Source organism: Microtus oregoni, unplaced genomic scaffold, assembly GCF_018167655.1.
Source record: "Microtus oregoni isolate MIOR12 unplaced genomic scaffold, Mior012 000012F_ref0000307, whole genome shotgun sequence".
In the NCBI taxonomy this organism is placed as follows: domain Eukaryota; kingdom Metazoa; phylum Chordata; class Mammalia; order Rodentia; family Cricetidae; genus Microtus; species Microtus oregoni.
In genome coordinates this window covers 38,281,744-38,295,942 of record NW_024543071.1, presented here as the reverse complement: position 1 = coordinate 38,295,942, position 14,199 = coordinate 38,281,744, and the positions used below count along the sequence as shown (strand labels likewise).

General features: G+C 40.2%; 1 protein-coding gene across 2 annotated transcripts; it reads left to right on the top strand.

Moving 5' to 3' along the window:
• Positions 1-1,214: 1,214 nt before the first annotated feature.
• Positions 1,215-10,708, top strand: Zfand5 (zinc finger AN1-type containing 5). Of its 2 annotated transcripts, none has more exons than XM_041661136.1 (6): positions 1,215-1,708; positions 5,156-5,312; positions 5,697-5,808; positions 6,395-6,498; positions 8,418-8,543; positions 9,106-10,708. In XM_041661136.1, the coding sequence occupies exons 2-6, from the start codon at positions 5,162-5,164 to the stop codon at positions 9,252-9,254; spliced, it is 642 nt and encodes a 213-aa protein (XP_041517070.1). In that variant the 5' UTR covers positions 1,215-1,708; positions 5,156-5,161; the 3' UTR covers positions 9,255-10,708. The 2 variants fall into 2 exon arrangements, with proteins under 2 accessions (XP_041517070.1, XP_041517069.1); XM_041661135.1 differs by having other exon boundaries at positions 5,153-5,312.
• The last annotated feature ends 3,491 nt before the right edge of the window (positions 10,709-14,199 follow it).

Sequence of the window (14,199 nt, the reverse complement as noted above, 5' to 3'; positions counted from 1 at the left end):
TCCAGGCAAGCATCCTTTATCACGACTATCTCACTCCGACAAATAGACAGGACAACATTTTTCTCAGGAAATTACTGTGATAAATTAAGGAACCCTACATGAAAAATCTGTGACACTGAAAATGGCTGGTAAACGGGAGTCATTATTTTTAATGTTTACTAGTTCGTGGAAATAAACACCAAAGATCCTAGAACCAATGACGCAGACTAAATCTCAAATACATTACTTGATCATAGCAATATAACCCTGAAATAAGGATTTTAAACATGTTATGTCCCAGAGGTGTTCGATTTGGAGCATCGGGACAGAACCCCTCCCCCACACTGCTCACATAGCTCGCATAATATCAAAACAACGAATCCCCTGTAAGTATGACCTAGAAATAAGGTTCCTGTGCTCCAGGCAAGGCCAACTCTAGTGGTACCTAGGGGAAAGAACTCTTAAATATTCGAGGTAAAGGGCCCTAACTGCATTCTAGTTGTCGCTAAGGTAGCCCTAACCATGTTGTGTATGTGGGTGGAAACTACATTTGTGCCCAGAAGCCGCGAAGAGGCAAGCAGAAGTGTTTCTGTTCGTGCTCTGGGCAGGCACCCAGCACCTTGCCCTTGCCTGGGGTCCGGCTTATTTGTCCCCTCGCTCCATTTCTTCAGTCTTATCCCGATTCTCCGTGCTTCACTGCAATTCCCAGGCTTTTCTACAGGCTGGCCTAACAGTTCAGAACGGCGGCGCGGGACTCGGGCTGGCGGGCGGTCGTAGCTCAGAGCCAGCAGCGAACCGCGACCTTGGGCGGCGGCGGTGGCGGGCGGAGCCGCGGCGACAGCCAGAACCGTGCCAATCTCCTCCCGGCCGCGCTGCCCGTCCCGTGGGGAAGGTACAGCGGCGGAGCTGGGGAAGAGGCGTGAGAACTGGGCTGACGAGGGTGGCTGGGGCGGACAATAGGGTTAAAAATAGACTGCGCTGCCTCTCCGTGGACCGGCCGCAGCAGCTCCACCCAGGGAGCCAGCGGCCGGAGAATGACTAGGCTTACGGTGACCGCAACCTCCGGGCTAGCCCCGCCCCCCCAGGCGCGGGCCCGCCCCCCCAGGCGCGGCCCCGCCCCCGCTGGTGCCTGCAGGCCGGGGGCGGGGCCTTGGCCCGCAACGTCACCGCGCCGCGGCGCGCCGACCGGGTTTTCGCTGACGCACAGGCCCCGCCCCCTCCGCCCTTTCCCTCAGATCCCGAGCGCCGGTCAGAGCGAGAGCGTCAGTCGGTCGGATCGTGGAGCCGTGCGCACCTAACCAGGCGTCCGCTCGCTGCCCGGAGCCGCGCAGCTTCCCCGGCGGAGGCGGAAGCCCGAAGAGCCCCGTCCTCCAGGCCTCTCGGCGCTCAGGCCTCCCCGCGCGCTCCGTGCGCCTCGTCGCTCGGCCGGGACGCCGCTGTGGAGGCGTGAGGCGCCGGCGGCCGAGCGTCTGGAGCGGCGGTAGCCCCGCGGCCTGCGCTTCTCCTCCTCCTCCTCCCCCGCCGCCCTCCCACCCTAACCGCGGCGGAGCCCGGCCGCCTCGGCGCTTCTGCACGAACAAAGGAGGCCCCCGCGGCGTCGGCGTAGCTCCGCCCGCCCTCCGGTCCGCTCCGGCCCGCGGCGGCCGCTAGCCCTTCCCGGAGGCCTCGGCCCGGCCCACCGCCCGGGCGTCGCGCGCCCGCCTCGCTAGTGCATCCGGGCCCCCGCAGGGTAAGTGGCGCGGGCCGGGACGGCGCGGGGGCGGGAGCACGCCCGCGAGCAGCGAGCACAAAGACGGGCCCGGGCGAGCGAGCGAGCGGCCGGCCGGGACAATGCCCGGCGTGCTGCGGCTCCCGGCGCCCACCGGCCGGCCGGCAGACAAAGGCCGAGGCGGCTGCCGCGCCCGGCTCCCTCGCCGCCGAGTCGTTCCGGCGAGGGGCCGCCGAGTGCATGACTCAGTGCTTTTTGGAGCAGGCCCTGCCGGGCTTACCGGTGCGCGGCCTGCGCTGCGAGGGGGATGGAGGCCGCCGGGCCCCGGACTCGGTCGAAACCGCTGGAAGCCGGCCCCGCCGCTCGCTCCCGGAGGCTTTTTAGATTTTTTTCCGGCGTGATTAAGCGGCTCCCGCAGGATCCTGGTCACGGAGGCCGGTGGAGCGCCTCTCCCTTTGTCTACGGAAACCTTGGGGAACATTAACATTTCGCTCGCCTTCCATGCCCTCCATGGAGCTCTATTTTGAGGAAGGTATTATAAGTTGTCTGTCGACCGAAGTTGCCGAAGAATATTACCTGGATATTTAGGAGGAAGTAATTATATAGGTCAGAGCCTCGTCTCCTAAATTTGGTAGTCAGTAACTGGGGGAATAGTAAGATAAAAATAAATTTTCTCATTTTGATGATTTCTTTAAAAGTGAGATTTCATAACTTAAATTGATGAAAATAGCTCACTTTTACCTTCCAAGTTTATCCTTCAAGTGTCCCGCCCCAAATGACGGATTTTAGTTGTACCCTTTTTTTTTTTTTTTTTTTTTTTGTGCCCAGGACTGGTGTTAAATTTGTAAAAGGAGCTTTTAAAGAACTGAGGTGACCGAGACCTGTAGACTAGGACTCGACCAAGGTCAGGCTCAGTGGCACTTTAGAGCCTAGAATTCGGGTCTTAGCTCGAGGTTAGTGAGTGGTCTTGCCATTTTTAGCTATGTGCACCTGAAATAGCCAACCCATAGTTTAAAAGAAAAGCTCATTCATTTCAGTTTTTGAATTGAAAAAGTCTTTAGTCCAGCGACGTTCGTTTTAAACTATGAACGAAGAAAAGCGGTGAACTTTATTCAAAAACAAAATAAACCCATTGCAGCTCTACCTGGAAGGGCTAGTGGATGAATACTAAGTTTCTAACAACTTGTTTTGCTTTTTCAGAATAGAAGGGAAATAAATACACTATGTAAACTGACAAACAGCCTATAATTTTCATTAAATGTAAGGAATATTTATGCTTCCGAGCATTCTCCACTGCCTTCTTACTCCCCTCTTGCCCCCTTTTCAATAACATTTTATTTTGTTCTTAATTCTGCTTGGGTATTGTGGGTTGAAGGTGAAATTGTTCTTTGATCCTGCATTAGAAAAACCTGGAGGCCTTAATTGCATTTTGTTTTGTTATGTGAGATACATGAATACTGCATCGTTAGTTCTTGGGGTTGTGTAGGAGTTGGCAGGCTCTGAGATATAAATAGAAGCTGATTTCAGAGGCCCCTGTTGACTAGGCTTTATGTGAGAGCCTCCATCCAGCTCAGCTTGTCACATTGCAGCCTTGTGACAGGCTGAAGCGCCCTCCCATGTGATCTGAGCTTCAGAGAAATATTAAAGCAAGCTGTGCACATGTGATGGCATTTAAAATCTATCTTACTAGGAGGGGGTCTTACGCCTTCTTTCTTGCCTTTCTGTGTGCTCAAGAATTTGAGTTGTTTTCTGAAGAAGGTGGAGTCCTTGTCTAAGTGGGGAAGTCATTAGGTGTGGGATCTCATTCACGTTTGAAAAGTACCTTCTTACTGACTAAAAACCGGCCTGATCAACCTTTGGTCTTAAAATTCCCTCAGTATACTTTTAGAGAATGCCAGGTGTCACTGGAAGTTAGTGTAGTAACTGAGATTAGCATAGTTCCTGACAAACGCCCAACTTTCTGCATAGAGTAAAGGTCAGCGTGGAAAAAAATAAAGATACGTAATTTTTTATTTGAATTATTTTTTGTGCTTGTGTTACACTCAACATTTAAAAACCTCAATTGAAAGTGTTTATGCATAAGTAATCTTGAAATATTTATGCTGCCCAGCTCTGAAGTGAGTCAGCTAAATTCCACTCACTATTTAAAGAGACAGTGTCAACTAAATTACTACTATTGTTCTAAACAGTGGCTTTTAATCACTATATACAAGCTTGATTTGCTCAAATTAAGTGCTCTTGTGCGAACGAAAGGAAAGATTGCTGTCATTTAACTGTTCAAGACTGGGTACTTAGGATCAGCATTCTGTCCCGTCAAATTGGTTATTCCTCCTTCCTTATTTTTGTAATTTTGGTAAGGAATTAATAGGTTGTGTCTTACTGTGTAGTAGCTTAAAAAAAAAAATACATGACCACAATTTCCTTTTAACCAAATGCTCCCAAATAATGCTTTTTACATAATTTTTTTGAAAAGTAAGTTTTTAATTTTCTTTTGAAACTTAGTAAATTTAGCTCATTTTTATGCCAGTTTAAACCACTTTTGGAAGGCCCAGGTATGCTTGCTATGTAAAGTTGTATCTTGTAGCCTAGCATTAAATATTAACCATGACCAAAGAGTGTGTTTTTATATTGCTTACATCATCAAATTTAGGTTTGGAAAGGTTTTAGGTTTTGGCAAGAGAAAAATACTTGTTAAAGATAATAGAGACTGAAAAATCTGATAATTTCTGCTTCGCAGGTTTCTAGGCACTGAGGTTTCTGTCTTAGTAGACGTATTACTGGTGGGGCCCAGGTATGTCTTTAAGTCAGGTTCAGGGTGTGGTTTGAAGAAAGCTGTAGGTGGACTGTAGAGTGCTTGATGATCTCATAAGGAGACCTGGGTACAGTTCCCAGCACCCCCCATAGTGACTCACAGCTGTTAACGCAGAGCAATGTGCACATACATACATGCAAACATTTAATGCACATATAAGAACATACAGTAATCTTAATTTAAAACCTGTAGGGCTAAATCCAGGATTCAGCCAACGTGAACTAATAAATGTCAGATAGTGATTAATTGGATTTTTTTCTTCCTGTTTATGTGTTTACCCTATTGAAGTAACCATCATTTGAAATAGTTGAGTTGTACAAGAGCTGAAAATAAAAGAGACAAATACTCAAAATTGATTCAGACAACCCTAATAAACTGGCAAGGTGACATCTTCAGAAATTGAAGTTCAGTAGTAAAAGATAAAATCATGCATTTATTATTTAATGGTATAATTTCTTTTTGGTTCTAGAACAATTCTTTCACATTCTTTGTTTCTTAAAGGCAATAAGATACTCATTTCTGTTTAATTAACATAATCTTGGTTTTTGTTAGTAACAGACTTGGTGTTTAAAAATATCAAAGGAATAGTGGTGATTGTATTCAATTTGTTTTCTTGTGACATGCTAATTTCTAAAATTCTGTTTTGTTTATAGCAGAAAAATATGGCTCAGGAAACTAACCAGACCCCAGGGCCCATGCTATGTAGTACAGGATGTGGCTTTTATGGGAATCCTAGAACAAATGGAATGTGTTCTGTTTGCTACAAAGAACATCTTCAGAGACAACAGAATAGTGGCAGAATGAGCCCGATGGGTAAGTTGTTTGCAAGGAAAAAAACACTTGAACTGGTGGAGAGAAAACCTAAGAATCAAGAGAATATCAAAAACTCAAGGAGAGAGTGCCTGACAAGAGCTAAACATTAAGACAACAGCCCAAGTGCTTGCCGTGACTACCTCAGGAACAAGTGACTATTCTACAAAGATCTTGTAATATTTTTAGGTTTTTTTTTTTCGAAGTTTTCATACATGTATTCTTTGGAATATGACCTTTTTTGTCTGAATATCAAGTGTAGGATTGCAGTGCAGTGAAGGTGCTTAAATCATTAAATTAAATGCAAGTATTGATACTTACTAAGTCTTTACTAAATGGGCTTTTGTAGTGCTGATTTGTTTCTTACAACTCCCTTTTTTTAAATAGGGACAGCTAGTGGTTCCAACAGTCCTACCTCAGATTCTGCATCTGTACAGAGAGCAGATGCAAGCTTAAACAACTGTGAAGGTGCTGCTGGCAGCACATCTGAAAAGTCAAGGTAAGAGTGAACATTTCTGTCTCTAACAGAAAAGTCAAGATGTCTGTGCTATATGTACAATAATCAAGGTGGTTGTATCAGGTGGCCTTGGCTTTGCCTGCATTGTGCACTGAAAGATTCCTTTAATAAATGTCTGGCTCTTGGATCATTGATTAAAGGTGTATATCACAACTCCATAAACCCCTCAAGACCACTGTTAAAAATGTTGTGTTTTTATTTCTTTGTAATTGAGGATTAGGGGTTGTAAAGAGTAAGACTGACTGTTTTACAGTGCCTCACAAGGTGCTTCACACAGCTGCTCCTTTTGTCCTTAAAGTATAGGCAGTTAAAACACTTTCTAGTTCTACAATGTGATACTATACAGATATGCAGCCATGAGTCAATGAGCCATTTATGAAATTACTTTCTTTATTTTTACTCATTATTTATGTTTGGCATCCAATATCTTTTCCAAATTTCTAAATTGATGTGGTGCCGTGTGATCATGTTGAAAATAACACATAATTTTAACTTGAATTGACAACTTATCTCAAAAAATAATACCCTTAACATCTTTAAAAATAATTGTTTGCTTGAACTCAAATAGAAATGTGCCTGTGGCTGCCTTGCCTGTAACTCAACAAATGACAGAAATGAGCATTTCAAGAGAGGACAAAATAACTACCCCGAAAACAGAGGTGTCAGAGCCAGGTATGCTTTTTAAGTTTAATACTAGTTCAGTTCTGAATTTCAAAGTATGAGAAAGAATTGAGTTGGTAATGGGATTCGCTCCTTTTATTGAAGGACCAGAGAGGAAGGGCTATAAATTACAGACCAAGCAAATAAGTGGTATCAAAATATATATATATATATATATATAAACTAGTTAGTACTTTTACCCTCTTCTGCTCCTCCCCCCATTACCCTCACTCCTAAAAACAATCAAGTAGTCTGGAAACTGTTTATGTGGTAAGAACTTAATGACTTTAAATGTCATGGCCATGGGGAGTTTTATAATTGTTTAGTCTCAAGTCTGTCGGTGTTGTAGGAAACAGTAAAGCAAAAGAAAGTACTAATGCTGAGAATTAAAAAAGTGGGATCCCCATTGCATGTGTTGTGAAATTTAATGGTATGGAAGGGCATTTTTGATGAGTAGTTGTTTGGGAGCTATTTTTATAGCACCACCTAATGTTGTTCTATAATGTTATAAGAAGACCTACTTGTGTTAGTGTTATCTGTATGCACATGATTTACTCAAATCAGCTTAGTGGAGGGGAGACAATGAATAAAACAAATGTAGGGGGAAATGGCAGGGAATAGCACTCTGTCTCAAAGACTTGCTAATATGGCAGTTTTTTGTTTTCCCCCTGTACTGTATCAATCTCAAAGTCAAATTATTTGGTCATGAAATGGAAAACTGACTAAATATGTTTAACACACACACACACTCTCTTTCTCATTTTCTCACTCACTACTTGGAAGTAGATCTGTAGCTAATAACCACATTTGTTACTTAATAGAAATCTATGATTCACTGCTATTTGTTTTTTTGTTTGTTTGTTTGGGGTTTTTTTTGGCTTTTCTATCCTCCACTTCCCCTGTATGTCTAAGGAACTTATAACATTTTAGGCGTGGGCAAAGGAATGGCTAACACTTATATAGCTAACTACTTACTCTCGTAGCGTTAGGGAAAATTATTTTAAGTTATCATAGTAGTTTTAGGAAAAAGGTGTAATGTTTTCTGTTGTTCTGCTACTAGGCTGTTGATAGTACTGTATATTTGCTAATAAGAATTGAGAGATCAGTTTACATTAAAGCAATCTGCTTGTCCTGGAAACTTGATCCTATTAAGCATTGGAATTGGCTTATTGTTTAGGCAGTGGTTTTGTATGGCTAAATTTGCTGTTCTTGTTCTTTGAATTACACTGTAAATCTTTTATGGTATACAGTTAGGTTTAATATAAATATAAGCAATTAGGTTTATAAGCAGATACAGTTAGGCTTAATATAAGTATTAAATTTTTTGGAATTTCATTTTGAAGAACTAATAGGGTTTGGAGCTTTAGTAAAGCAGTCTGAATTGTGACTAAGCTTGTTAATAGAAATTAACAAAAGGATTAAGAAAGGGTGGAGCCTTTTGATAATGTCAGTCAAAGTAACAGTGAAATTCAGTGTTGTGCCTTTAAAAAATAAAACTGGAAAAAAAACTGGTCGGAAGCCCAGTTTAGTTCTATGCCTGTTATCTTGCCACCCATGGGGTTAGGCAGAGTGGTGGCATCAAATTCTAGGGCAGCCTGGGCTACAGGTGTAAGACTATGTCAGAACAACGAAAACAAATCTGGATCTAGTCTAAAATGAATACTTCAGAAACCTATCCAGTATGTTTGGTAATCTTTGTGTAAATTTTTAGAAAGCAACTGCTTTTCTTGTTTAAAGGAATTTAGCTGGTCATTTACTAGAGGTATATACTAGTATAGTAATTGTCAGAAAATATTCAAACTTAGGAAAGGGCTACTTAAAAATACATTCTGAATCTTAGCTGTTTCTCTGAAATATTATTCTTTTAAACTTAAATAATTGTCAGTTAATGATTGCCACACAAATTTCTAATTTATCACCTTGTCTTTCAGTTGTCACTCAGCCCAGTCCATCAGTTTCTCAACCCAGTACTTCTCAAAGTGAAGAAAAAGCTCCTGAGTTGCCCAAACCAAAGAAGAACAGATGTTTTATGTGTAGAAAGAAAGTTGGCCTTACAGGTATTAACTCCAAAAGGAACTACTGGTTTTACACATGTAAAAAAAAGAAAGGAAGGATTCTCACATATCCAGAAAGGGTGGACCTGGTGGGTTGTTGAAGTTGGATTTCATTTCCATCCACTTGTAATGTTGGCCTAATCATGTAATTATCATTAACCTCAGGCCTTGTGAATTATTTTTCTTTATTTAATAGGTAAAATCTGTCCCTTTTGAGTCCTTTTCCTTTGATGCTTACAGAGAAAAAGGAAACTGAACTGACAGAAGTGAATACCTACTTGGAGCCAGGCATGATATGGTCTAGGTGTTTTTTACAACAGAATTTTGCAGTTTGTTGTATATAGTTTTCATTTGAGACACTCCACTCTGGTGTGGTGTGGTAAGGCTGTGTTTTGAAAAGTCATCCTAATTCTAGAACTTGCCTGAATTCTACCCTTTTGTCAGGAGTTGACAGTCATTCATAATTAATCAAAGCAATAAAAAATCATTCTTTTTCTCTAGTGACTAGAGTGCTTGTTTTCCCAATTGATACAAGTTGCCAAGTGATTTCTTCTTGTTTGTGCAGGGTTTGACTGCCGGTGTGGAAATTTGTTTTGTGGACTTCACCGTTACTCTGACAAGCACAACTGTCCATACGATTACAAAGCAGAAGCTGCAGCAAAAATCAGAAAAGAGAATCCAGTTGTTGTGGCTGAAAAAATCCAGAGAATATAAATTACTACATGTGAAAAGACTGAAACTTGTTTTTATTTTAATATATCGTAGGAAAACATTAAAGAGCAGATGCATGGCCATTTTCCTTTGATGTTCTCCAGAGTTTTGCTTTATATTTGTCTGTCTTATAATTGATATTTTAGGATGTTTGGGTGTTTGTTACAGGCAGAATTGGATAGATACAGCCCTACAAATGTATATGCCCTCCCCTCAGTAAAATTGGACAAAAATCTGCACAACAAATTAAAATACACAGATATTGGGAACAAAATTTAGTTCCATGTGCCAAATTAAATGAATGAAATCTCTGCATGTTTGCAGCATATCTGCCTTTTGGGAATGTAATCAAGGTATAATCTTTGGCTAGTGTTATGTGCCTGTACTTAAAAAAAAAAAATGGTACACCAGAAAAGGACTGGCAGTCTACTACCATAGTCAAACTTCACCTTAATTTCGACATGACTTTTGGAAGCAGGAAGAAAGCTACAAAACCAGTGTTTTGGTGCCATGTGTAAACCTGGTTAAATTGGTCTTCTAAAAGCTGTTAATTAGGACATTCTGCGAAAGGTAACGTCACAGCTGGTTATAAATAAAACCATCGAGTCAACAACAGGGTGCCTGACATAATCTTTGGAGCTTATTGTGCTGGCCTGCACCAGAAGATACCTGCATTCTCATTACTAAAAATTGTAGCACAGAACTGCACTAGGATTTGTTTACAAGAAGAAATTAAACTCTACGTTTGGTTTTCACATACAGCAGCTCTGTTAAATAACATGCATCTGAGTTTTAAGTTGCAAAGATATCTGAACAGTTAATTTTTCATGTGCATCTTTTGTTGAATGTTTTGGTTCAAGAAAGAATGTTTAAAGCTTTTTAAAGACTTCAGTTCTTAATGTAACTGTACCCTTCTGCATGGAAAATCATAACCAACATGGCTGCAGTAGACTTCTTTAGTGGTATCCAGCACCACTTGCAGAGGGCTGCTTTATCATATTGTACTTGGGTGTAGGACTCTAGTGTTCTTGGGTGTATTGCATGGGCTGCATTATCTACAGCATTGTACAATAACAACTAGAAAAGGCAGTATACTTCACTGATGCTTGTCTGGTAATATCACTTCTGTGTTATAATGGAAGGTTTTTTTGTGATGTATGAAACTTGTGTTTTTTATATATAAATGAGTATAGTTAGATTAGTGTTGTGGTAATGCCTGTTTTCATCTGTAAATAGTTAAGTATGTACACAAGGCACTACTTCTGATTTATTGCAGTGTTCAGTCCTAGTTTTTCTTTATTAAAACATTCAGTTTTGCTTAAATTTTATGTACTTTAGTTCTGAGTTAGATTTGCAGATGTGTACAGATAGGTTCATATTTATGTATTGCACATAATCATGCTATTCAGCATTGATGCTATATTGTATTATGTAAATAATAAAAGCAGTGTACAGAGGGAAACTTCTTGTTCATTGGGTTTTTAAGCCTTAGAACCTAAAACAAGGGAAATAGTGAAATACTCATTCAACTTGATAAAGACTATATTTCTAATTTATTTTTCATGATTAGTTCTTGAACTCAGTCACGTGAGTACTATGAGTTGGTCATGAAACTTCCTCAGCTGTGGCAAATGCTAGACAAATTCAGAGCTCAGGTGAAATGATCCTAAAATTTAAATAATTGTATATATGTATGTTTTCTATGTTGTGTTTCTTCTGGTGACATAAGAATCCTGAATGATAAAGTAGGTATGACTTTTTTCCTTACAGAAAACAACTGCCTTATTTCTGTATGCGTTTGACTCTAATGTGGAGAGGAAAGAAAGCACATTTGGGAAGAGGCTTAAGATTTGGATATATATAAGGGGACCTTAAGAATTGGATTTAGAGAGTTTAAGAATATCAACTTGGGAGAATTATTTCAGTGTGTAAGGCACTTAGGAAGATTTTGGATTCTTCCTAGACTATTGGACTCTGTGTCTCATTCTAGACTAGACTTCACTGCTATGTGTATTGAAATTAAGTCCTATGTTAGTCCTCTAAATAGGCAAATCTTTGCATGTAATCAAGTGGGCCTTATCTCTAGGGCTTCTAACCCAGTAGATGGTTATGAAGGAAAGGTGGAGTATGTTGTTTTTGCACTAAGGATTTAGTATTGGGCTATCATTTGCTTTAAGGTCTCACTGCCCTGCTCCATTTGTTAAAATGATAGCACGTAAATCAGTAATGTCAGTAAAGTACATAAAACTACAGTAAAAAATTTAAAATTCAGTGGCACTTAAATGTTTGCACTTAGTTTTTCAGAATGATATTTAGGACTTGGATAAAAAAGTTTGGTTGCATAAAGCTACATAAGAGAGGCTAAGGTGTGCGGCTTTGTTTTTTATTTTGAAATGATCTTGCTTTGTACCCAAGGCTAACCTTGATTTTATGGCAATCTTCCAGTCTTGGTATTGTAAGATTGTCCTACCGTGCCTGGCTGGTTTGTTGATAATGTTTGAGACTAGCTGCCAACTGTAAATCACCTTTTAGCCTGGGCTGATCTCAAACTCCTACCTCAGCATTTCAAGTTCTGTATTATAGGTGAGCTGCCATACCTAACTTAAGATCTCTAACTTTGACAGTCAGTTGAAGTGATTGGAGTCATTCTTCTGAGTTGGGTTCTCTGTGAAGATGTCTGTATTAAAGTCCCTAAGTAGTAACCCACAAAGGGTAAATATCTAAGGTAGTAGCAAAATGCTAAACATGTCTGGTTTTTCATATAATATGTTCTTAGGGTTTCAAACTGATTATATGGCTATATGAAGCCTCAGCTTGTCCAATACCCACCACTTGAGGTAAATATGCATTTTAGGTAAATGTCATAACTTAGATGATTCTTTACTTTCTGTAAATAACCTGCATATGTATAAATTCATTTAATGTGTGTCTTCATTTGAAACAATTTTTAAAGTAGATGTTGTCAGTGATACTAGGTCATAACTGGAGAGTGTTAGTGTCATGAAGAATGTGTACCTGAGGGCTGGCAAATTCAGTTTCCAGCACCTACATTATGACTGCTTGTAACTGCAACACTTCAGGGAACATTCTAGATTGGGTAGGTAGCACATGGGTTTGAACCGGAGGACCCAGAGAAATTCCCGTCCTTTGACCTGCATGCAAGCACCCAACACAAAAACTGAATTGTGTGTACAATTTTATATTCCCACAGAGTACTTTTCTGTCCAAGTAAAAATGAGCTTTGTAGCACAATTATAAATCCATTTTGTTTACAACAACTAAGTGCTTTCCTTTCGATAGGGGGTGCATTCTTCACATGAGAAGTTTTCAATTTTGAGACTGGTCCCTATATAGACCTTGGCTCTCTTGGAACTTGCAATGTAAACCAGGCTGTTTTTGAACTTTGAGAATATGCAAATTGATACTCTTGAATTTTTTTCCTGATGATTTTTTTTTTTTTTTTTGCAATTGCCACCGCAGAACTTAGATTGTAGCTAGACATGTAGCATTTTGTACCTCTAATTTTAGGCTAAGAGGAGGATTACTACAAGTTTCAGGCCAATCTGGGCTGTATGAGACACTTTAGGATTTGGGGGTTATGTGCATCTGAAATGATATATATAACGGCAGTTCAGGAGTTAATTTTGTAATAAGAAATCTATACATTATTAGCATTCTGTCACGGGCAGGAACTGTTCACAAAGAAATAGTTCAAACACTCATGTGTAAATAGCTTGTGTGTGGTGTTGAAGTTCATTGGCCTTTTTTCCATGCTTCTGTTTTTTTGTCCCTCCCATCACTAAAGATAGTCAAACATGCAAATTAATACCAAAATAGTGCCTGAGGCTTTCTGTGGTGTCTACTACAAAACCCCTACGTTTTTTTGTTTGGGGATTTTTTTTTTAGTTCTATGTCCACACCTATGAGAAAAATACTTCACTAGAGTAATAGTTAACAAGGAAGCCTTCCTTGGATATAGCTAATAAAGTTACATAAGAGGATTAAATGGCTTCTAACATGCTTTGAGGTTAATGTAAAGTCATTCTGCAGTAAAAACTTAGAAGAATGGTTACTCTGCCAACTTGTTAGTCTAGCCATTTGCATTTTACATCCTACAGATAAGCTAAAATATTTTTTAAAGTGCCATTTTTAGCTATACTTATATTATTCAATTGACATAAAAATTAGATTGTGTTGAAGATCTGGGCTCACATAACCAATTTTATTACTGCCTAGATTACCAGATGAGAAAAATAATATCAGATGATACTTACTTGAAGCAAGTTCAGTCTACTCATGTGTCACCTTGGGCAGGGCTTTAAAGCATGGGTGATATGTTTGTGACTTTAGAGGAAAGTGAGGCTTCTGTGGTGAATTTTTAAAAGTTTGTCGGTTAACTTGGTAAATTGAGACGTGTAACTAGCAAGAAGCCCACATATAACTGGTGACTCTGTGTAAGACATGACGGCTCTGTAATTTAATACTAATAGGATTCTGCCAGTAAGAAATACTGGATGAAGAAAGTAGTAAGGTGACACTTACTCCTGGAAAACTTAGAACCAAGGTATAAAATGGAAAGATTAACAGTAATGTTGCCTTTATTAAGACCTTTCATTGGGCTCTCTCATGTTTTGTTGTGAATTTTCTTAAGTAGGTTTTTGTGGTATTAAGAATAGTAGAAATCTTAAATTTCTGAAGTCCATGGTTGTTTTTTGTATATGGTTCTTCAACACAGTTAACTCAGTTTTATTTAATTCTTAAGAACATCTTGATGTGATGAAACAAGGTCTGGTTTAGGCATATTTAGCACAAGTGCAATGTGTTTAAACAGAAGCTAGAAATGGTGTGAATTTGCTTACCGAGAAAACATATCCTATTCGGACTAGAGCACCCTGTGCTGCGTCAGTTAAATTTATGCTTTCAAAGACCTTCTTGGAAGGGATGGTAA

Bases quoted from the DNA above. Each gene is read 5' to 3' on its own strand.
- Zfand5 (XM_041661136.1), top strand. From the start codon at position 5,162: ATGGCTCAGGAAACTAACCAGACCCCAGGGCCCATGCTATGTAGTACA. The intron at 5,809-6,394 runs GTAAGAGTGAAC...GAACTCAAATAG, and splicing joins AGCACATCTGAAAAGTCAAG to AAATGTGCCTGTGGCTGCCT. The intron at 8,544-9,105 runs GTATTAACTCCA...TTGTTTGTGCAG, and splicing joins AAAGAAAGTTGGCCTTACAG to GGTTTGACTGCCGGTGTGGA.